Here is a 23,623-nt window from a genome sequence, read left to right as displayed (position 1 = left end):
ATTGGGAAAAGGGAAAGTAAAGAGAAAAAAAAAAGTAAGAGAGACAAGAAAGTGACTAAGAGAGAAAGGGGAACAGACTATATATATTGGGGATAAAACTCCAATAGAACAATCACTAATCCCGGCAAATGCCAGCAACAAGTGCCTGGGGATTAATACAAACTACAACACCAACTAATATGGATTGAGGCAAGGGAAAGCTGAAGCACAAAACAAACAAAAAAATAAACAAAAGAAGAATAAGCAAAACAATCTCACAAAAACAGCATAAAAATTGGATATAATCTACATTCAAGCAAACAACAACAAAAGGACAGAGAGAAGAACAAGTTTATGGATAGCTCAGACAGCGAAGGGAGAGGTGTATGTGGACTTGGAGCAGGGGATTAGAGATTAGATATGTAAGTAGGGTGAAATTTTAACAAGGGGTAAACAGAAAGAATAGGGAAAATCTAAAGCAGTAAAAGGGTAAGACAAACAGGACACTGAAAAGGGGGAGGTTAGGAAGAGAGTGATGGCCTAAGGGTAGAGTTGAGATAGAGTAAAACGATGCTAAAGGAAAGATAAAAAATAGAATGTAGAACCCTAATCCCAAAATAAAATGAAGAGAAAATAAAATGACACTTAAAAAAAAAAAGATAAAATAGCAGTAGTAATAATACGGATTGAAAATAAAAATGTAATCATTAAAAAGGTAAAATCAAGTGATGAAAAAAGAAAAAAAAAGTTTCTTGATTAAAGGATGCAAAAAATGAAAATAAAAAAAAATAAAAAAATAAAAAAATAAAAGGTAAAAATAAAATGTGAAGTAGTGAAGGTCATTCACTTCCTCTGTTTTTCTGTTTGGCACGCCTGTTTCTCAGTCCAGACAGTATTGCAGTTCCCTGCGATCCACTGCTCTTCGGTGTTGTAAGCCAGTCCTGATTTTAAGCAGGCGGTGTGTCTTAATTTCTCGTATTCCTTTATTTTTGATTACGCAAGAGTCAATTTGTGATTCAGCCCCTGGGTGGCAGTGTTTCTGGATTGACTTCCGGGTCTATCTATGGCCTCTCTAGGCAGTGTTAGAGCCTTTTTTCTCTGTGGCACTGCCACCGGCCTGTGGGCGTGGTCTGCCTCAGAGCTGACTCTCTGATGGTCACTCCCCGCTCCGATCCCCAGGTTCCAGAAAAACAACTTTCCCCTGCAGTCTCCCAGGGTGTCCCCAACTGGGTGATCCTATGTATTGGGCTTAGTAATCAGAAGCAAGGATTTGAAGAGGAAAAAGCCCAAGTGTGCGAACTCCAGGACTGCGAGTAAACCCAGGCACCCAGGGAGCGCACGGGCTGCGCGTAAGTCTGGACAGCCTGAAATTCTTAGGGTGTCCCTGCACTTCAGATCAAAATGGGTTGCTTTTTAGAGTGCCCTTCTCTTAGCAGCTCTGAGGACCCCTTTCCACAATCACAGATCACGCCAGCCCCTACAGCCACGGATTTTTCTAGGCACAGACTTCCCTGGTCCTCCAGCTCCCGCAAAACGCGCGTTCCTCTCTCCCGCCGGGACCAGAGACCTCACCTTATCCCAGGCGAAATCTGACCTTTCCGTGGTGGAGTGTAGAGCTCCTCTGAACCCGTGTGCTTGCGCCAGTTGGGGAGCGTTGTTCTGGGGCTCGCAGCTGTTCCTGGGGTGCCGCAGTTGTGGATTCTCAGGCTTCAGATAAGCTCCACTTTCCGGATCAAGATGGCGCAGACTCCGCGTCCAAGCCCGCAGCTCCGGGAGGGGACCCAGCCGCAGTTGGTGCTGCCAGGTCAGGGGAACCCCGTTCAGCAGTCCCCCACCTCCTTCTGGAATTCAGCTGTCTCCCAACCAGCCAACAAACACTCCTTGTGCGTCCCTCAGCTGTTCTTTCTTTCTGCTCCGGGACAAGGCTCGGAACGCGTCTGTCTATTCCGCCGCCATTATTCCCTCTCTTCTTCCCTCTGAGGTTTGATGGTCTGATCGATGCTTCTCTGTCTCTGGATCTGTTTTTGTTCATCAGTTTATGTTGTTCATTATATTCCATATATGAGTGAGATCATGTGATATTTATCTTTCTCTGACTGGCTTATTTTGCTTAGCATAATGCTCTCTAGTTCCATCCATGCTGCTGAAAATGGTAAGAATTCCTTCTTTTTTACAGCAGCATAGTATTCCATTGCGTAGATGTACCACAGTTTTTTAATCTACTCATCTGCTGATGGGCACTTAGGCTGTTTCCAAATTTTAGCTATGGTGAATTGTGCTGCTATGAACATAGGGGTGCATATATCCTTTCTGATTGGTGTTTCTAGTTTCTTGGGATATATTCCTAGAAGTGGGATCACTGGATCAAATGGGAGTTCCATTTTTACTGTTTTGAGAAACTCCATACTGTTCACTCCACAGTGGCTGCACCAGTCTGCATCCCCACCAGCAGTGAAAATATCCCTTTGGATATTGTTTCTCTAGCCCACCTTTCCAATTTAGTAGTCTGCCAGATATTTCTGCTTGGATATACCACTGAAACTTGAAACTCACCATGTGACCTCACAGTCCCTTTCTAGCTCTGAGAGTCTTACACTAAGAATATCCCTCTCCCTAACACACTCCTCCTGTTTCTATTGGTGCCCACAGTTCTTCAAGTTATGCAGCTTCAAAATTTCATAACTCTGAAGTCTGCTTTACTCAATATTCGCCTTGCTCTTCTTATCTCTCCCATTCTAGGCTCCAAAGACTTACCAAGGCAGCTCTACTTCTGGCAGCTTTTGAACCTGTCCCTTCTGTTCTAAACCATCAGCCTTCTGAGTCTGTTGATTGTGCCTTCATGATGCTTCTGGTACCCAAACCCTCCTCATCATTCCCAGTATCTACGAAATGCTCAGCATCTTTTACTTGGGCCCTGGCACAGTCTCATCAAGATTCATCCATTTATAGTTCACTCTGCATGAGTTGCCATTTCAGTTTTTCATAAATCACAACTCATATCACCCTCCCACTCAAAAACTTTCATTGGATGTTCTCTCTTTTTTTTTTTTTTTTTAGTAAAGAGAGTAAGATCTGCTAAAAATGGCACTTTGCTTCTCTACAACATTAAAAGTTACAAACCTTTTCACATCTGATGTTCATGAACAGCCCTTCAAGGCAGGCAGGATAGATATTATTCTCATTTTATAGACACAAAAACTGAGGCTCACAGAGAGGAACTAGGTTGCCCAAAGCTATAAGCAAGTAAAGAATGTAGCCATTAATTGAACTCAGAGGAGTATCCTGATACACGGTCAAAGACCAAGGAAGAAATCAAATTAAGCCCCAGCCATGCCAAGAACCCCTGCATCTTCCCATTTTATTGAGAATGATGAAGATATTGTAAGCCTGCCAGGAGCACCTCGTAATGGATTATCAGTCAGGGACCTGGGAAGGTGGTGCTGTGTAATTACATGCTCATTTTAAATTTGTGTCAGTGTTTTTCCTTTCAGCCCCAGATACACATATCATCATATGAGCACCAGGAACCTTGGACTCCTCCTTCCCCTTCAAATTAAGTCATAACTCCAGGCCTACTTTCAATTTGAACATTCAGTAGATTCTGGCTGCTCATAGCTCATCAGGAAATTCTGGGATCTGGGCCTAATTTCCCCCCTTTTCTCACACTTGGAACTGACCCCTTATATACTCATTCATTCATTCACTTATTAATATATCCATTGATTCATTACCCAATAGGCTTTTCTTGAGCACCAGATCCATGCACTGCCATGGGTCTCACTTCCTAGGGCGCTTTCTGGCTCTTCAGTTCCAGGCTGAAGAATCCTGTAAACTTCCCAATGGGCTAACATGTTTTCTTTTCCAGGTAACGTGTGCTCCACCAAGAGAATGTGAAGGCTTTATGAAAGAATGGTGGAGGTTGAAGGCATTTTTGGATAAGAAGGGCCTTCTCGAAACAGGCCTCATGTAAGACTTAGGGGTGATCTCTAATTTCCTTTTCCCCAAAGTTACACAGCCTTCCTTTGTTCTTCAGTGCCATGGAAAGGAAAGCCATGTTTAGTTTTCCCAATGATGTTAGTGAAAGTTGTGTTGCATAGGATCTTTGCTGCTTTCCCTTACTCTAGCTCAGCTAGGATGTTCTGACGGGACCTCTCCAATGTTTACAATCAGAGTTTGAAGCAAGTGGATGTGGCAAGGGAAATCCTCGGGTCTTAATTACACTTGGGATTGTTAGAGATTACACTTGGAAAAATAAGGACATTCAAGAGAATAAATAAGTGCGGATCCCAGAAATGTGAGGAATTCATATCTCCCTGCCTTCTCTTCTACCCTTACTTTCTTTGCATTCAATGGATCCTAGCTGGGCTTCTGGGAGACTTCTGGGGTTGGGTTATCTCAGAGCCTAGCAGAGAGCCTGGCCTGGCAGAGGCGGAGGGTTGTGAGCAAGGTTGTGGGTACACGAGGACAAATGACATGTTCCTCGGGATCAAATTATGTGACAACCTTTGCAAATCGTTTTTCCTTTCTACTTGGCAAATATAATCCCTGAGATCAGTTACCTATTTTTTCTTAAGTGGCAAAATATTTCCTCTCACAAATTCTCCCTTTTCCCTTTGTCACTCTAAATACAGTGTGTTCTTCTGGGGGTTTTGAAACGTCAGACATATGAGTCAAAACCCTCATTTTGCTTTCAAGAGGAATGAACCACATGAGAGAGATGATACATAATAAAGAATTCATTTATTTGTTCTCCCTCCCATCCCCCAAGTTTAACAAAATAATTCGGATACTGATTTCCTTTAACTTGCCCCCCCCAAAAAAAAATGTTTCCCAGAGTTCAGAGACCTTCAGAGACCTGCCACCAGCCTCAGTGCAGGTCTAGTTCCCATGTGCTTCTGCTCACAGTCAGCTGCCCGCTCCAGGACTAGCTCAGTATATAATTATGTCAATGCATACAGTTTGATTTTTTTCTACTCTATGGAAACTTAATTGGAGTAGAAGAATAAATGAGAATTGCTTTACACAAATTAGAAGGTGATAGTTAATTCTCCTGGAGCAATCTTTAGATAACGGCTCATGTCAAAGACTGTGGTCGATTGCAGCTCTTCTAGTAACCCAATGATATATATCAGAAACATGTGGTATGTTTGAATGGACAGGTCAATCAATCTTTGGGACTCAGCAATGAATTTTTCATAGTAATCAGAGAGTCGGTCTGAAAAATTCTGTAGTATATATTTGAACTGCTGGTGGTAATCAGAAATGATTTCCTTCATTGCAGCGGTCCAGCTTTTAATTATTTCCTGAGCACTGGTAAAAAGCTCTACAATCTTCTCTTTCCCTTTTCCATCTGCATCGACAAGAATGCTAAGATATTTCTGGATTGCTTTCTGCACTAATTGCTCACCTTCACTTGAGAGTTGGGAAGCAGTGCCAGCAGCATTGACAATGTATTTGGAATGGAAGTACTTAAGGACATGTACTAACTTCTTGACCAGGTAGATTATCTTTTCTTCAAATTCATAATATTTCAGGGTCCAGCTGACCACACTTGAATCAAGATATTCTTTTCGAAGATCCTTTATGTACTGATGGATCTGCTCTAACTTTTGAGACGCTTCTTGAAATTTGTTTTGAACAAGTTCATTTAACTTACCAAAGTCAAGGTCTAGGTTTTCTTTCAGGAATCGAGAAACATATTGAATACAGCTGTCGAAGGTGATCTTGATCTCGTGTTTGATATTCTTAATGATAATAGTAAGTCTCTTCATCTTTAAGTGGTTAATTTCTTCTCTTATGTATTCGAAAACACCTTCTAAATATCTCTGAAGATCACCTAGTATTACGGTAGTTTTGTTTGATTTGAAGGCATTCAATACCCTTTGGACCATTTGTGAGAAAGAGTTCAACTGTTTCCCATACTCCAAGGTTACATTTGTTAGTTTAAAACTTCTTGGATCAAAAGGAAATTTAATCTTTAGGTCCTTGATTAATTCGGATTTCTCCATCAGGTCTTGGACATAGGAAAACAGTATTTCTAACCCATTATGGATATTTGAATGTACCTGCAGCAGTACCTTCCCTACTCCCCTCATGACCAAAGTAGAGAGTTCATCTGCAGTGTTTGTGATGGCTCTTCCAGGGAGCTGGAATCTTGTGAGCTTCAGGTAATCAATGAACCAGGCAATCACCTGCCTGACTATTGTTTCCCATTCCCTAGTAATATTTATTAGGATGTTAAGCACCTTATTTTGGAGTTTCTGGAGATCGATGTTGCCCTCCTGATCCAACAGATCCTGGTATAGAATCTGGGCCTGGTCATTCCACAGCTGGTAGGTTCTAGCAGCGCCTCTGGCCACCCTCTTGAATTCGAGTGTCTTGTCCACCTTGTCAATCAGAATCAGCGCTCCTTGGTAGGTCTCCTCAGCCTTGTTCTGCAGACTTCTTCTCAGTTTTAAAGAGACCTCTCTCAGAGTAAGTCCTGTGTACTCCTGGTGGCACTTGTTGACATAGTTATAAAGGGCCCCTGTTGCCTTGGGCACGTTGTCTTTCAGAGAACTGAGCAATTGAGACACTGCTTCCTTTTCCCAGTTAACTTTCATCTGAAATTTCTCATTAGATTCAGAGTACGGGTGCCTAAACTCAATTTTGAATATGCTGAGGTTTTTATCTGGAGACGACTAAAACCAGAAAAAAAAAGGATAAAAAGAACATGTTTTCAATTATCCTGATTACATAATATACTACACTAAAACTTCATTAGCAGTTAAAAGTAAAGATCAGAGGGTCTTTCACATTCTCAAGGGAATTTATCATGTGTTTGTCTTACGGTTAAACAAGTCTACTGTTGTTAATTCCTCTTTATCACGCGCCTCAGAAAGGATAAAATTATGCATGGCATTTATATACAGAAACATTTCACTTTAAGGCCTTCCCAGGACTGAAGATCAGAGGAGGAGCAGGGGGAGGGGAGAAAGGGGAGAAAGAGATGGGAAAAGACTTAATTCAGAGAAAAAAAGTAGTAGCAAAACAGGCCAATGTCCAGAGCCCATCCAGCAGAGATCTAGAATACCAGCATCAGGAGCCATTCATTTTTTCCAAGCCTAGGACAAACTTTAGTCATAGAATCTCATAGCTTCTTCTCATCTACTAAATTGAATGGCATCTTAGATTTGGCCCTGGAGAGCTTGCAAAGAACAATGAGACCAATCTGGGATAATCTCATCTGAAAATTCTCCAGAAGCCACTGTCTGGAAATGTACTCAGCATATGACACCATTTGCTCATGCCTCAGGTGGTGAGCCATAACCCTCCTCTTTCTCTATTTGCCCAATAGTAGTAAAGTAACAGTGGTGAAATGATGTCACAGGGACATCTAATAATTAGAATCAGTAGAAGACTCATTGTAATATTTCCCAGAGAATCGTTCAACCTGCTCATTGCTGTGTTTCACCTAATCTGGGAAAGCCCTGGGAAAACACTTTGTACTGAATTATATTTATCTGCCCCAAACCTCTACTTCCCATTGGGTGGGACTCACCTGAGGGCGGTAGTAGAAATTGTATGTTATGGTGTTATTATCAGATTCCAAGTCCAAGACCACCGTGCCTATGGCTGGAGAGGCTGCCGAGTAGTAGACATTTTCACGTGCACGGCAGTGTATATGGACATCAGTGAATGCGGGGCTGGTGATGTCCAGGCGCAAGTCTACTTTCCAGTCCCTGCAAGCAGAAAAGCAGATGAGCCATCATGAAAGGGGTACAAAAGTGGCAAAAATCACAAAGATCTGAAAAGGAACTAAGTTTCAATAAAAGTTTTATACGGATATCCTTGTAATTTGGCATCTTCTTTATATTCCGCGTTGATGTCACGGTGTGTAAATGTTCCTTTACCCTCATAGACAAACATGCCATCTTCAATCTTGTATGTTCCCATAACTGTAAAGGAGGGATTTTTCATTTGGTTAATAACTGTAGGACACAGACATTTTCACTGAAAAACAGGAGAAATCTATCTTAACTCAAATGAAATGGTGTGTGTGTATATATATATATATATATATATATATATATATATACACACACACAGTATAAATATATATATTTGAAACATGCAGCCACATTTAAAAAAAAATAGGAGACATTATCAGTCCTAAAGTCATTACAGAAAATTCTGTTTTCTTTGAATGTGTTCTTCTTAAATGTCAGTAGGTTTCTACGGGATGTTACATGTCGGTATAGATGAATCTCTTCTTTTAAATTTGCTATAGAGAGTAATTGTGCCTCTAGTCCAGCCATGGGCAAACTACGGCCCGCGGGCCGGATCCGGCCTGTTCGGCTGTTCTATCCGACCCGCGGAGCCGAAAGAGCGGAGGGTTCTCTTGCTCTCCCCTCCGCTCCTTTACTTTGAATTTATATTAGTTCACACAAACACTCCATCCATGCTTTTGTTCCGGCCCTCCGGTCCAGTTTAAGAACCCATTGTGGCCCTCGAGTCAAAAAGTTTGCCCACCCCTGCTCTAGTCATATCTAAATGCATCGTTATTGATTCACGACTCTCACTGAAAATATATAACATATAGAATTCTTATACAGGAGGAGTCAGGACATTTCCTTACCTTTAAGGTTGTATTCCAGGAACTGTATGATTGAACTGCAGGTGGAATCCAGGAATGTTTCAACATGATCTTCTTTGTTTTTCAAGCCAGCATTCCAAGTAGCATTATACAGGGGAGAGGCCACTCCGAAACGTGCCGTCAGTGCTCCAAAGGAAGGGATGTAAATCCCAGCAGGTATAGAGAACTTAATGGAAGGAATCTCAATAGTCTGATCAGGAATGGTGATGTTTGGCAACCTGAAGTCTGCAATCTGGCCGGCCATCTCATTTAGATCCAAAACAGTAGCACCAACAGAAATACTGTTTGGATACGTAAACTGGGGCATAGTTAACTGAAATCCAGGCACAGTTATCTCAAAAAAGGGAACTGAGGAGTCTTCTGGTCCAGAATACTTTGTTAACACATCAACCTCGGGGAATTTCACTTTGGGCAGTGCTGGTACATCGAGGGCAAATGGTGAAGTACTTAGCTTCTTGTAGATCTTTATTTCACTGAAGTCAAGCGTGTAGGATGGAACCTGGAGATCTGTAAATGGGACTTGGAATGCAGGTGTGAGAAGAACTGAGTTCAGATTATTTAGCTTCAGTCCAGGAATAACAAATTTATCAGCCAATTCTTGCACAGGGACAGAGAAAGTATAGCCCTTGGGGTTTTTGGTATATATAAGGGCTGTTGAAGCATGAAAATACTGTTTCCTATCCTTACTGGTGGTTACATCCAGCTTAAAGAATTCCCATAAGGTCTTGTCATAAACAGGCAGGGCAATGCTGTCGAGGAACCTTAGGTACCCTTCTAAGGAACCTGCAATGTCAAGGCGTGTCTCATCTTGGTCATTGGACAGTTGTACATCATTCTGGAGAGACAAGGAGTCAACCTGGACCTCACCTTTCCAGCTAGCCTTCTGGTTCTCAGGGTTAACATTCAGGGACATTTCCTGGCTGAGGTGATTGAGATCAAGGAAGAAACTGAGCTGACTTGCATGGACCTGAGCAAGGGCTGACATTTTCCATGGGGAGAGTTCCAGGGTGGCTTTGCCTGAATGCTCTCCGGATGTTAAGGGGTACAGTAGCTGAAAGTGGTTTTTGGTGTTGTGTTCCCAGGTGGCATATATGCGTCGGAGAGAGGCTTCTCCAGCAAAGCTTTCTTTTATTTCAAGGTTCCAGAGTCTATCAACTTTGGAAGCCCCTTGTAGCTTCACTAAAGACCGAGTGCCCTTGGAATTTAAGTAAGTGCTGACCTCCCCGGCAATCATTCCTGAATATTCCCGTAAAAGGACCGAACCCTTGATATCTCCTTTGTTAGATAATTCAATGGAAAAGTAAGAAGTGAGGCTTTCTAAGCTGAATTTGTGGTCGACTGTCCCTGTAGCAGTAGAGTGCAGTTTGGTGGAATTGAAATCATACTTTAATTCAATGGAAGAAGAGACAGTAGGTTTTGACTTGGTATTGCCATTCAGTTCTTGCTTGAAATTCATCCTCAGAATTGGAATTTGAACATTTGCTGTTGTTGTCACTGAAGCTTCCATGTTTTTCTTGGTTAAGCTAATGGTACTATCGTGATTGCCTTCCACATATTTGTTACTCAGAGACAAAGCTGTGGCTAACTTCAACCCTCTTTTCCTTGTCAAACTCGAGGTGCCCTCTAATTTGTACTGCAGTGCATCAATAACTGAAGAGGAGGAAGAAAGGAAATGAGCAACAATATCTGATTGGTTGTAAAGTCCGACATTCGTATTCAGTGTAATGACACTTGATTTAAAGGAAAAATCATAGGTAATATTGCCCATGGCTGGAATTAAAATGTTTGGGATACTTAATACCTTCAATTCTGGAAGAGAAAACTTGAGAAAATTCCTAGGGACATTAAGGGCTGGCAGCTCTAGAGATGGCAAGACTATTGCATAGGAGGGCACATAGAAGCCAGAGTCTGGGGTGGTGATGTTGGGGGTGCTGATCTCAAAGCCAAATGTCCACATCTTTACTGTGAATGGAGATAGTTCAGTGTTGACTACTGGAATAGTGAATCCAGGAATCTTAAGGGTCATGGGTTCCTTGTTCAGAGATTTTTCAACTGTGTACTTATCAAGCTTAATTTTTGCTTCATTATAGGATTTGGTAAAAAGATCTAATGCCTTGCCTCTGACTTTCTCAAAATGCCTGTTAAAGGACTTGATGTTCTGATTGATAAACACATAAAATACATCCAAAGGAATTGGGATAGAATGTTTGTCTTTGTTTTTCTTATACTGAGCCTTTACACTTAAATCAAATGATTGCTTTGTTGTTTTCAAGAATTCCTTCAAGCCTGTTTTTTCCCATAAGGAGAAATCTTTCACCTGGGGAATTTTGAATCCTGTATAAGGTAGAGTCATTTCAGGAATTGTTAAAGGACTGTTTAGGAAATCCAGGTTGGCTTCTCCATTTATTCCTATATGGGCGTCGGTGCTGTTCTCATTGTTTCCAGCAGAGAAACTTTGATTGTACTTATACTGATTGAACCTGGCACTGGCTTGCCAACTTGCTTGCTGGGCATTGGGACTCAGGAACAGTGCATAATTATTCAGGAAGTCTATTTTCCCTGTCAATTTTAATGGAAAAATAACTTTCAGATTTCCTTCATTGTGTGTGGATGCAGTAATCTCAAATGGAATTGCTAAAAAGAAAAGAGAATTTTTCACATTTCCACTAACTTTTCCATTTAATTGAGCATTATGGTTGCCAGTTACCTCTATCTTCCTTTCTCCAAGCTGTGCTGTGCCTTTAGCAGTGAGAATACTGTGACCCACATGCTGGGATTCAACTTGTGACCGGATTTCCAATTGATAATAGTCGAGAAAGCCAGATTCATAAGCCAAGGTTTGGTTTACTCTCAAATGTTTGCTATTGATCTTATTAGAAAATTCAAAGGAAGTGAGGCGTTCTCTCACAGTGAAGCTAATTTGTGATTCACGTGTTCCCTCATCTGAGAATTTGGGGAAGGCCAATTTCCATGATGCTCTCCCAGAAGAAGTCCATGCTATCTGTTGAGCATCCCACAGGGCCTTGATTTCATTGTGCAGGTCAGCCTGACTGGAGAAGTCCAATTTGGGGATGTTCAATTTGTGAAAGTACTTTGTGTTGCTGTCCAGGTTAATCTGATTGTTTATCTTGATTAGCACACCATTACTAAGCTCCATTGTATTTTTTTCTGTTTGCAAACCTGCCACTGTGTTTGATTTCCCCTCAATAGCATTTTCAAAAAATAGTACTTCGCTCTTATGCTCCGTGTTCAGGTACTTGCTGGAGAAACTCACAGATTCCTTCAGAACAAGTGGTTTCATCTTAGGGTACGAAAGCTGGGCATTTGCTTGAAGATCAAATTTGAGAACTTCTAATTTGGAGTGTCCTTTGGCAATGATGGAAGCTGTAATCCCTGCCTCGTTCACGGATGTTGTTACATTGTGAATGTCAGCATTGGCATCTAACGTGAAAAGGGGAGATTGGATTTTCAAAACGCTATGCAGCTTGCCAAAAGTAGGTATTTCAATTGTCTGTGAGATTTTGGGAAGCTGGAATTCTGGTATGTGAAGGTCAGGAACTTGAAAATCTTTAAGGTCAAGCTTTGGGATTACAAATTCTGGAATTGTGATTTCTGATACATGGAAGTCTGGCAGAGTGATTCTAGCAAGAATGGTGTCCGTGTCCATCAGATCCCTCAGGTACACTTCTGGAACTGGCCACTGCAGCTCACTGTTCAGCATCTGGTCAATGATTCTGATGATCTTTGCTTTTATTTCTACCAAGTCAATTGTGAAGGAAGGAATGTGGAAGGTGTTGAGGACAGTAAATTCTGGTGTGGAAAACCTGGATGGGACTTTTATATCTTTTAACTTTTTGAAATTTATCTGAACTGATGGAACCTTCAGATCTGTCAGGGGTACTATGAACTCAGGAGTCTGATACGTAGCTTCCTGAAGGGCCCGGAGACTGACTTCAAAGGCAGGTATGGTCCCAAAGGTGGTTTGGATTTCAGGAACAATGAACCCTTGTTCTACCAATGCTTTCAGATTTTCAGCCCAGCCTTGGATAGAATACAGTTCTGCAAAGTCAGTGAAGTTCTTAACAGCAAGACTCCACAAGTCAGAAATATAAGTAACAATTGTGTTGTAAATTTGGCCTACTAGGAACAGGTATCTCTGAACTTTCTGTTGAAGGTCCATCTGATACATTTGGTCTCGTATATCTTCTAGGGTCTCTTGGAATTTGGCTTTCATGTAATTTAAAGATGGTGACCTTAAAGCCTCCTGTAACCAGTCAATGAATAAGGTTATTTTGGTGCTTTTTAGGGTTTCCAGATGAACTGAGACCGCAGCCTTGACATCCTCCACAAACTGTTTTAGTGCTTTAGCTTTCTGTGGAAGGTCCAGAGCCTGGATTTCCCCATTGATTCTCCGAGTCACCTCACGGATTTTGTTATTGGTCTCATCTATGAACTGGTGGTAATTAAATGATCTTAATTTATTTATCAACATGTCAAGGAATCTGTTTACTTCTTCAATGAAATTTTTAAAAGACAATGCTTTAAGCTGAGTGACAGCATCATCAATAAACCCAACCAATTTCTCAAAGTAATCTTTTATCCCGACTTGTTTTAAGACATTGCCCAACTTCTGAACAGTTTCCTTCAACTTATATTTTTGGGCCAACTGTACTGATTTATCCATTAAAATCTGGATGTGTTGCTCTATTTTATACATATTAATTAACTTGAGAACCATGTTTCTAAAAGCATTGATTTTCTTAGTTACTTCAAAATCTTCAATGAAATTTCTAACATAGTTTTTGACATACTCAATCATCTGCTTTATTTTTTTAAATGAAATTGCAGCCCTCAATTGATCTAAAAGCATTCTGACATCAATAGCTTCAATCTGCTGTTTTAACTTTTCTGCAAGGTGCTGCATGTCAATATTCTGAATTTGTGTCTTGAGCTGTTGCAGTTTTTCTTGTACCCAGATTCTGATTTGATACCTATCAGTCACATTTTGAATCCAAGATACTGTATTACTTCCCACTTTGTTAAAATCAGTCTTTTCAATAAATAAATATAAATTGTGGATTACTTTTACTAAAGTTACACGGATATGATAATGTTCATCAAGAATTTTCAATTTTTCAATGATTTGATCAATAATCTTAGCAATAGCTGCTTTAAAATCATGCAAATCATAATTATCTTTAATATACTGATCAACTTGTATCACATATGTTTGTAGTTGAGATAGTTTTTCATTAAAGTTGATTTGGGCATTGTCCAGTGCAATTTTTAGATCTTTTTCTGTAATTCCATGATTTTTTATGAAAGCAGTCAGTTTTTCCTTGGCTCTTGAAACTTGTGTCTCCCAGTTGACTTCATTCAGCTGGACATTAACTTGCTGTGAGAGTTTGTCCAAGGCTGTTCTGTATTTCATCACAAACTGATCAATATCGATATGTTTCAATTCTTTCTGTATGGCTTCCAATGCAGTTATAATAATTATTCGACTCTTCTCAAAATGTTCTGGCAGGAGGTTAAAGAATGGGAGGTTGATAGTGTGAACATCTTGGTTCTTGTCATATTTTACAGAAGCAACCATGGTGAATTCCTGGGGCTGGTCAATAGTATCCCTCATCTCCAAAGCATCGATTACATTGACAGGATCACGGACTGAAAATGGCACTTTGATCGGGGAGTCTAGCATGGTGAGGTCAGCCAGGGCGCGCCCAGTAAGGTCCATACCAACTTTGTCTTTGGTATTGTAAGCATCCAACTCCTGGGTATATTCATTTTTGTTCACCTGGGTCTTAAGTTTCCAGGTGGCTGTCTGTTCAGCTGGAGTGAGCAGGGCGCCGACTTTATGATCAAGAGCAGTGCTGACGTGCCTTTTGGACTTGAGATGGTGACTGGTGGATCCTGTGTAATCATGAGAGAAAGTCAGGGACAGAGGTTCTGCTTTCAAGAGGAATTTGCTGTACAGTTGCCCAGTGTGTTCTCCCCAGAGAACCAGTTTGCCGTTGCTGTTTGTATGTACATCAACGGTCATTGTAAACGGGGCCATCGCAGAGTGGAAAACGTTGTTGAAATGCAGTGAGTCCGAGTTGTAGCTTGTACTGATGTCAATGGTGGAAGCTAGCCCGGCGATGTTTGTGCTGAGCCGATGGCTGAACTCTGTGTTCTGCACTTTAGCTACCGTGTCTGCTTTATAGCTTGCCGACAGGTCTGCATAAGAAAGGGTGTAGATGTGTTTTATTTCATCATTTCGGTAGGCTCCTTTTATGTTCCCACCCACATTCAGCCTCAGGGGTTCTAGCCGTAATTTCGCGTGGTTGGTCAGATCCAGATCATTGAATTCCAGGTCATTGTTTAAAGTAGTTACAAGAGAATAGGGCTGTAGTTGTAAATTAAACGTTTGCTTATACGACTTGTCGGAGCTATAAATGTTGTCCAGTTTTGAAGAGAAGTCTAGTGATAACCCTGCAATGTTCAGACTGTGTGTGTGGTGGAGTTTCATTTCAGCATATGAGCCCATCATGTCATTTGAAAGCTTAAGTCCCTCCTGGTTAATTTTGAAGTTGAAAATATTTTTGCTGTCGACACCCAGAATCATGGCCTGATAGGCACTTCCCAGTGACACCTCCGTGAGGGCAGCTTTTCCATCTAGACTGAATTTTGCATTGTGCTCCCTGAAGCGACCATTTGTTGTTAATTTCACAGATGCCCCGGAGAGCCCAAGGGCTGCATTCAGCTCATTCTCCAACATCAGGGGACTATACTTCAAGTTGGTCGTTGCGCTGGTAGACATTCCATCTCGGGCAATCCTTAGTGTTGCTTTGTGAGCACCGGTATTAATTTTGTCAGTGCCCAGGATGTCAGCATTTAGTTCAAGACCCTGGGAATTCAGGGATCCAGAAAGCAAGGTGAAGAACCTCAGTGACTTGTAGTCAGCCTGATACTCAGAACGCAGCAATGCATTTTGCGTGGAGAAGGCCAGATCTACTTTGTTAGAAGTGGCAAAGTCCTCATATTGCCCGTTGGTGTCAGATTTCACAGTCAGCTCGTAGTTCTCGTATTTCAGGGAAGCAGTATTTTTAATGATGCCATCTTGCAGATCTGAGCTGGAGGTGAGGGAGAATGTTCCATCTTCATATTTTCCTATTATCTGATTAGTGCCCTGGAGGTAGGTGGAGTTAAACCTCAGGTTGGACTCTCCGGTTCGCTGGCCAGTGGTAGGATCCTTTTGATAAGACAGGCCATATGCACCGTTAGCATAGAATGAAGAGACTCTGAACTGCCCATCAATCTTGACTTCCTTGATGTACAAATGCTCCTTCTGTTTGGAGTCCAAATGCACGGAAGCGGACATCTGTGGTCCCCAGGCACTAGATGCATCGAATGTCAGCAAACCCTTGGAGGCTGGCTTCTTTCCCATCTTTTCTACATGGCTGAATTTGACATTGGAATCCAGAAGTTTGTGGTGTAGAGATCCACTGCATGTTAATGTGAACGTATTCCTGTGGTTGTATGTTGTTTCTCCAGACCCTAACACAAAAATTAAATCACACGGGTTAAATTAGGCGATACATTTCCAGAACAATTTCTATGTTGTCAGACTTTCAATAACAAAACCCCATTGATCTGGGTCAATTGTGTAACAGTCTCCTCCATCACTACCGTAAGCATAAAATCTGATAGCAAGAAGTGTTCCTAGCCGAAACCGGTTTGGCTCAGTGGATAGAGCGTCGGCCTGCGGACTGAAAGGTTCCGGGTTCGATTCCGGTCAAGGGCATGTACCTTGGTTGCGGGCACATCCCCAGTGGGAGGTGTGCAGGAGGCAGCTGATCGATGTTTCTCTCTCATCGATGTTTCTAGCTCTCTATCCCTCTCCCTTCCTCTCTGTGAAATATCAATAAAATACATTAAAAAAAAAAAAAAAAAAGAATTCCTACAGGAAGACTTCCCTGACCACTAACGACGTTGCTGGGTTTCGTTATTAAGTGCTTCCTCTGTACCTTATACTTATACATGATACCCTATTACAGTGAACTTTAATTGCCAGTTTACCTGTTTTCTCTGTTACTGCCTAGTAGACTACTTAGTATATTTTATATGTTTAATAAATATTTTTATTGGTTGAATAAATGAATAGACATCCAAGTAGCAAGAAAAATATTTGTAAAAAGCCCAAGTCTTTTTTCTCCCTGGAGGAGGCTATCCCATCAGAGCCTGCAATGAATTAGCCCTGTGCACCCTCTACCCAAGCAGGACCCACCTTGTACACTGTAGGACAGCAGGTCAACCGCAGAGTCGGCCTTCATGTGGTACCGAGCCTGAAGGCTAAGGTGGTCTGTGCTGGTGTTGCCACCAGTGTAGGAGGCGGACCAGTTGTACAAGTTGCTGTAGATATTTGTGGAGAGATCTAGAACACCCAAGTGAGGCACCCGCAGTTCATACAGCTTGGGAATGGTAAAATTGGGGAGCTGGTATTCTTGAGGTGGCTGGTAGAATCCCAAAAATGGCAAGCTAACGACTAGTCTCTGAACAGTCTCCAACATCTTTAGATCTTTGGAGGATTTGCCACCCAAAGGCAAAGGAATCTCAATTTTCACACTGTTCTTGTTGAAGGTATACTTGACCCGGCCATCACTGAAATAAAGAACAAAGACATTGTCCATAATCAGACATCAAGAACTCAAAATTCTCTGCTACCTCATCTTCCAAGTGATAGTGTGTGCACCCCATTTCCAAGCCAATCTCACTTTTCCTCATGCTACTGCTTATGCCTGAATCCCTCTGCTTGTACGTCCACCTAGCAAACACTCACATCCATTCCAAACCCAAGAAACACTTCCTTGTCAGTACCAACCTATTTAAGTCACAATTAACTTCTCTTGTTCTGATAGTGACACAGTCCCTTATACCTATCTCAAAGCATGTCATAATTCTGCTTATATAATTAGAACTTATTTGCTCACACTTTGTCCATGTCTACATGGTATCTTCCTGGGAGGAAGGGTTACAGTTTTAGGTTATTCTTCTCACTGCACCTGGTGTAATATCTTGCACATAGGGGATGGTTAATCCATATCTGCTAAACTGAATTCAAGCAAGTTGACATGTGGAAAGAACACAGGTGTGGAATAGAGTGCTAGCTTCCACTGATGGGGGAAGTGTTTCTGAATTCACCTTTCTGATGTTATCTGTGCAGCGATCTCTGCTGACCTCACGGAGGTAAATAGCAAATGAGAAAAATACCCAAACCAGTTTGCAATCTCTTCAATACTATCCACAGATCATGGCCTATTATAATATTTTATATGAATAGAGTAGGGTGGCAGACTTTTAAATGTTGTAAGTAAATCAACTGTTCATTGCACTACTCCAACAGGGACTGGACGCTGCCCATCCAGGATTCTGACATGCACTAAGAGGAGGCTTGATAAGACTGATGCTAAGGTCCATGGTCCTGTCTTTTCAGCACAGCACAAAGAAGACTGCTGGTCAGAGGCCCTGGTGGTGAAGGAAGAGGTTCCTGGGTTCTCTGAAGCTGCCACTCTTTCCCGCTTATCTCCAATAGGCGTGTCCATGTGAGTGTTTTGGCAGAATTTGGCCCTTTCACACTTATTTGGTCTAGTAAACTCTGCGGCTCAGTCATACACTATGGAAATGCCCATGTGACACAAGCCCCTTGTTTCCTTAACCCTGAAGATCATACAGAGAAGAGTCAATCTAGGAAAGACTATTGCCTTTACAGCTCATGCTCATATTTTTAATTTTATTTCCATGAAATAAAGCAAAGCATTTCGTGCATTTCCATAAGTGTAAAGGTGGCCCGAGCACTTGGGAATCTGACTTCACTATGAGGATGAAGCTATATTGCTAAAGTGAAATACTCTCTCAGAATGCTGCCTCTCTTCAGTGTTCAGGGACTGCTCCTACCCTTCCGAGCTCAATGGCAAACTTGTAGTCAGCAATTCTGCTGGACACTCTTGAATTCTTCACAGTCAAACAATTATGAGTATATTCTGATCCTGAACAAAAGGGGACTTTACTTATAATGGAGGAAAACTGAATGGCTTTCAAGTTCAGGTTGTAGTGAATAAAACATATTAGCGTGTAAGTACTAGAATCCTCGTCTATTTCTTAGCTTCTTTCTAACTGGATTGGCATTCACATCCTGACCTCATGTTTAATAATGCAAAAATGCCACAGTGTTGATGCTTCAGTTATAAATCTCCTTAAAGTGCTTAAATTATTTCCCTTAAAAATGTGAATTAGAGTCTAAATCATGCTAAGTAAAATCTTCCATTTACTTTGTGTGGTTCAAGAAATTTTTCTATTTACAATAAATAGCTAAGATCTGGAAACAGCCCAAGTGCCCATCAATAGATGAGTGGATAAAAAAATCTGTGATACATGTACACAGTGTAATACTATGTGGCTATATATAAAAAACAAGAAGGATCTTTTAACCTTTGGGACAGCATGGTGGGACCTGGAGAGTATTATGCTAAGTGAAATAAGCCAGTCAGAGAAAGACAAGTATCACATGATCTCACTTATATGTGGAATTGAATGAACAAAATAAACGGAGGAACAAAATAAGTCCAGAGGTATAGAAGCATGGAACAAACTGACAGATCTCAGAGGGGGAGGGGGATGGGAAGAGATTAACCAAAGAACTTGTATGCATACATGCATAACTTATAGACACAGACAATAGTGTGGTAAAGGCCTAGGGTAGGACAGGAGCAGGGGGGTGGGGGGCGAGGAGGGGCCAAGAGGGGATAAAGGGAGACATCTGTAGTACTGTCAATAATAAAAAATGGCCCTAGCTGGTTTGGCTGAGTGGATAGAGCATCAGCCTGTGGACTGAAGGGTCCCAGGTTTGATTCTGGTCAAGGGCACATGCCCAGGTTGTGGGCTCGGTCCCTGGTAGGGGACGTGCAGGAGGCAGCTGATCAATGATTCTCTCTCATCGTTGATGTTTATGTATCTCTCTCCTTCTCCCTTTCTCTCTGAAATCAATAAAAATATATTTAAAAAAAGAAAAAAATAATTTAAGAAAATAGAAAAAAAGAAAATTTTCTGGTTTCTTTTTATACCTGTTCAAGAAGAGGTTCTCTGGAATGTGGAACTCTGGCAGTGCCATCTTCTGTTTCAACTGTTTTAGGTAATCTTGCAAATTCTGGGCATAAGGAAGATGCACGGATGCCTTCTGAAACCACGTGTTTGTTGCCTACAAAATAATAGACATTTTCAGAGCAGTGGGCATAGAAAGGCCTCAAAGTGCAATTAACGTTAGGTGATAATCCATATTTGACAGATCAATCACTAAGCAGGATGATGCACTGAAAGTTAAAAATAAATTATATAAAATTATAAATTTTTGTTTGTCAGTCATGGATCACTTCCAGTATTTTATTAAAGGAACATATAACATAGTCAGACTCCTAGCCAGTGTCCTGACGCTTCCTTTGATATCTTTGTCTTGGCAAACTCTTCTGCTTATTAGTATATTTGTTTGGCACTTATCACCTACAGCCTTGGGTAACCGGCTAACCATGCATGCATGCTTCTTTTCTCCCCAGAAAATTCCCTGGGGGCAGGAAGCATGCCTTATCCATCTTTGGATCCCCTCCTTCACCTAACTCAGGGTTGAGCATGTAATTAGCGCTTATAACCATGTATTTATTGACTGATTTGTACTTACAACCATTAATTTGGAACCCATGTGCCGGAAAGTCATGTCTGTTTTAGGAACTCTGTGATCCAAGAGACTGTTGGCATACACATGCAACCTTTTAGAATAATCAGAGAGATCCATGGAGAAACTGGAAGCTGCTTTTTTGGTATCTACATTGGTGCCCGTGTTCCATTCAAATTCAGTCTTCTCTTCGTCTGAAAGCACACATGTGAAATAGTGGTCAATGGTATCAGGTCAGCTTCTAACCAATGGCTCTCAACCCTGCACTCAAGTCCAGAGCGCTCTCAGAAGCGCTCCTATGGGGAAGAGGTACTCACCATAACGCCATGCCAACTTCTTGGAAATGGTTGAGCCATATGCTGTGGCAGATGAGTCCATCTGGAGGAGCAGTTTTGTGGGAGTCCACTGGGCAAGGGCTTCACTTCTGGCTTCTGCTTGCAAACGGGGTATGGAAAGAACACCTTTGATTTTGCCTTCTTCCTTCTTGTCATAACTATTGGGAAGAAAATCAGTTGACATCAATGACTTTGTCCATTCCAGGAAGATACACAAAATTAAACAGAAGTTCGACTTGTGGTGATAAAAATGAAATACATGGATGGCTCAGAGAAATGTCCAGAGATCAAACTCATTAACTTCTACAGTCAACTTCAGCACAAATTCAAGACTTTCCAGGGAGATATGGGAGAAAGAGAAGGTTTTCATAAAATGTTTGCATGCTGCTCTAACATTTACTAGCTCTATTGCCTTGGCCAAAGTACGCGTTACCCCTCTGAGCTACTGTCTCCTTATATATGAAACAGGGAAACTTGTACCTACTTTGGAGTTTATTATAAGAACTGAGATGATTTCTTTAAAACACCCAGCACATTGCCTGATGAATAGTTAAGTGCCCAGTAAATGTCAAAAAGATCTAACTGGACATGTGCAGAGGGTCAGAATGTTGAGGGCTCTGCCCCTTGGACTGTAGACCGGGAATGATTGGTTTGGTCAGCTTTAGAGCAGCAAAGGAAGACAGGAAAGAGCCACGAGGGCCAGCAGCTCCCATCAGATCACCCCAAGCCTTCCTTACCTTATGTGGCCTGTGAAGGCGACCTCAGTGATTTTCTTGTTCTGAATGTCGATGGTGAGTTTGTAAGATGTTTTTTCCTCAGCAGATTCATCACTAACTCTGAGGACTGTCCCAAGGTCAATGTCAAAATCTGGAATTTGTGTTTCACTGGTCAAAGTCCTAGTCTGCCGGTTATATTTGATTGTCATCGTGGCCTCGGTCTGCTTTACACCTGAAAGATTGCAAAAGATGATTAAAATGTGTATTCAGAAGCTTTGTTTGGGAAGGAAAGACAGGAAAGGGTAGAGAAACACCAAGTACTATGGGCTTAAATGAGGAAACACTGCAGGATTTTACCCTAAATTTTTTAACTCAGTGGTGCTCATGTACTTGTTCAATCTGCAAATATTTATCATGTGCTAGGCACTGCGGGGTCGGGGGGTCCTTGCCTTCATGGAGCTCACATCCTGGTGTGGGAATACAGATAATAAACAAGTAGTTATTTATGTCAGATGGTAAATAATTTTATAAAGAAACTGTAACTGGATATGATAATAAAGTTAGAAAGGGATACAAGAGGTGCTATTTCATGTGTGGTGGTCAGGGAAGTTCTCCCTGATAAGGGGATATTTGGGCAGAGAATTGAATGAAGAGAACGGTGGAGCCATGGTACATTCTGGGGGGAGAGCATCCCACAAAGGACCTGCTGTGGGAAACACTCAGCATGTTCAGGGATCAGTAAGGGCTCGAGGTCCTTCTGTGTCAGGCAGATGTGACAACTCTATATGACTCTCCAATGATGACACCCTCCCTAGTTCCTTGTCCCTTTCTCACCATTTTCCTCCCTGACTACTTCTTTCTTTGTAACAAGGTTTCATATTTCCTTCAATTCAGAGGTTTACCCATTTTATATCTTTTTGTCAAACTGTTACATATTTTTATAGCAGGCACCCTGTGAATTTGTCTTTCTAGTTTAATTTTGGAACACACTATTCCTACCTAAAAAAATCTTTGGAAGTGAACATCTAAATTTGCTCCATTCCCTAAAATGCTTCTCTAGTGACCTTTCCCATCTCAGTAAATGGCATCTCCATTATTCAGTTGCATAAGACAAAAAAAACTTACAGTCGTCAGATCCCTTTTTTCCTTACACTCAACACCCACTATATCAGCAAGTCTTGTCAGCCTAGTCTTCAAAATATGGCCAGAATCCAATCACATCTCAGATCTCCTAGGCCACTGCTCTAATCCAAAGCCCCACCACCTTTGGCTTGGATTACTGCCATTGCCTGCGTACTAATTTCTCTGCCTTTGTGCCCCTAGAGTCTTTCCTCAACATAAACATAAATCAAATCATGAAAACTCTCCTGTGGCTTCTTATTTCCCTTAGTAAAAGCCAATGTCCTTATTGAAACCTACAATGGTATTCTTTCCCCAACTCCCCTTTCATTCTGACCTCATCTCCTACCACTAATCTCTCTGCTTCAGTCATACTAGCTTCCTTACTTTTCCTCAAGCATACCCATACACCTGCCTCAGGGCCTTTGTACCTGCTCCTCAGCTTGTAAAGCTTTCCATATGGCTTACCCCATTACTTCCTTCAAGTCTCTCTTCTATGCTCCCTCTAGTGGTAAGACTGTATCATTTGAAATGGCACTGCCTTCCCGTCTCTTCCTACTCCCAACATTCTCTGGACTCCTCTAGGTCCTATTTTTCTCCTCAGCACCAATCTGACATTCTCAATATTTACTTGTTTGGTTATCCTATATAATAAAAGGGTAATATGCAAATTGACCCTAACGGCAGAATGACTGGAACGACTGGTCGCTGTGACATGCGCTGACCACCAGGAGGCAGACGATCAATGCAGGAGCTGTCCCCTGGTGATCAGTGCACTCCCACAGGGGGAGCTCCGCTCAGTCATAAGCTGGCTACAGCTGTGAGCACAGTGGTGGTGGCGGGAGCCTCTCCTGCCTCCGCGGCAGTGCTAAGGATGTCCAACTGCAGCTTAGGCTGCTTCCTGCAGGGAGTGGGCCTAAGCCATCAGTCGGACATCCCCTAAGGGCTCCCGGACTGCGAGAGGGCACAGGCCGGGCTGAGGGACAACCCTCCCCCCCCCACCACCGAGTGCATGACTTTTTGTGCACCGGGCCTCTAGTTTACTATAAACTCCATGAGGGCAGAGACCATCTCTGCTTACTGTTCTAGCCTCAGTTCTAAGAATAGGCCCAATACATATCAGGCACTCAGTACC

At 41.8% G+C, this 23,623-nt stretch overlaps 1 protein-coding gene across 1 annotated transcript in view; it reads right to left on the bottom strand.

Moving 5' to 3' along the window:
- Positions 1–4,693: 4,693 nt before the first annotated feature.
- Positions 4,694–23,623, bottom strand: part of APOB (apolipoprotein B) — a 39,334-nt gene continuing 20,404 nt past the window's right edge. Inside the window, exons 21-29 of the mRNA XM_080684673.1 lie at positions 21,391–21,601; positions 20,636–20,811; positions 20,325–20,512; positions 19,717–19,850; positions 16,884–17,257; positions 8,597–16,153; positions 7,802–7,916; positions 7,520–7,700; positions 4,694–6,659 (exon numbers count right to left, since the gene is read on the bottom strand). Of these exons, the coding sequence (XP_080540799.1) occupies positions 5,007–6,659; positions 7,520–7,700; positions 7,802–7,916; positions 8,597–16,153; positions 16,884–17,257; positions 19,717–19,850; positions 20,325–20,512; positions 20,636–20,811; positions 21,391–21,601 (10,589 nt within the window). The 3' untranslated portion in view covers positions 4,694–5,006. The remainder of the gene's footprint in view (positions 6,660–7,519; positions 7,701–7,801; positions 7,917–8,596; positions 16,154–16,883; positions 17,258–19,716; positions 19,851–20,324; positions 20,513–20,635; positions 20,812–21,390; positions 21,602–23,623) is intronic.

The sequence above is a fragment of the Plecotus auritus genome (assembly GCF_963455305.1).
Source record: "Plecotus auritus genome assembly, chromosome: 8".
NCBI classification, from domain to species: Eukaryota; Metazoa; Chordata; class Mammalia; order Chiroptera; family Vespertilionidae; genus Plecotus; species Plecotus auritus.
This window is presented reverse-complemented; position numbering and strand designations above follow the sequence as displayed.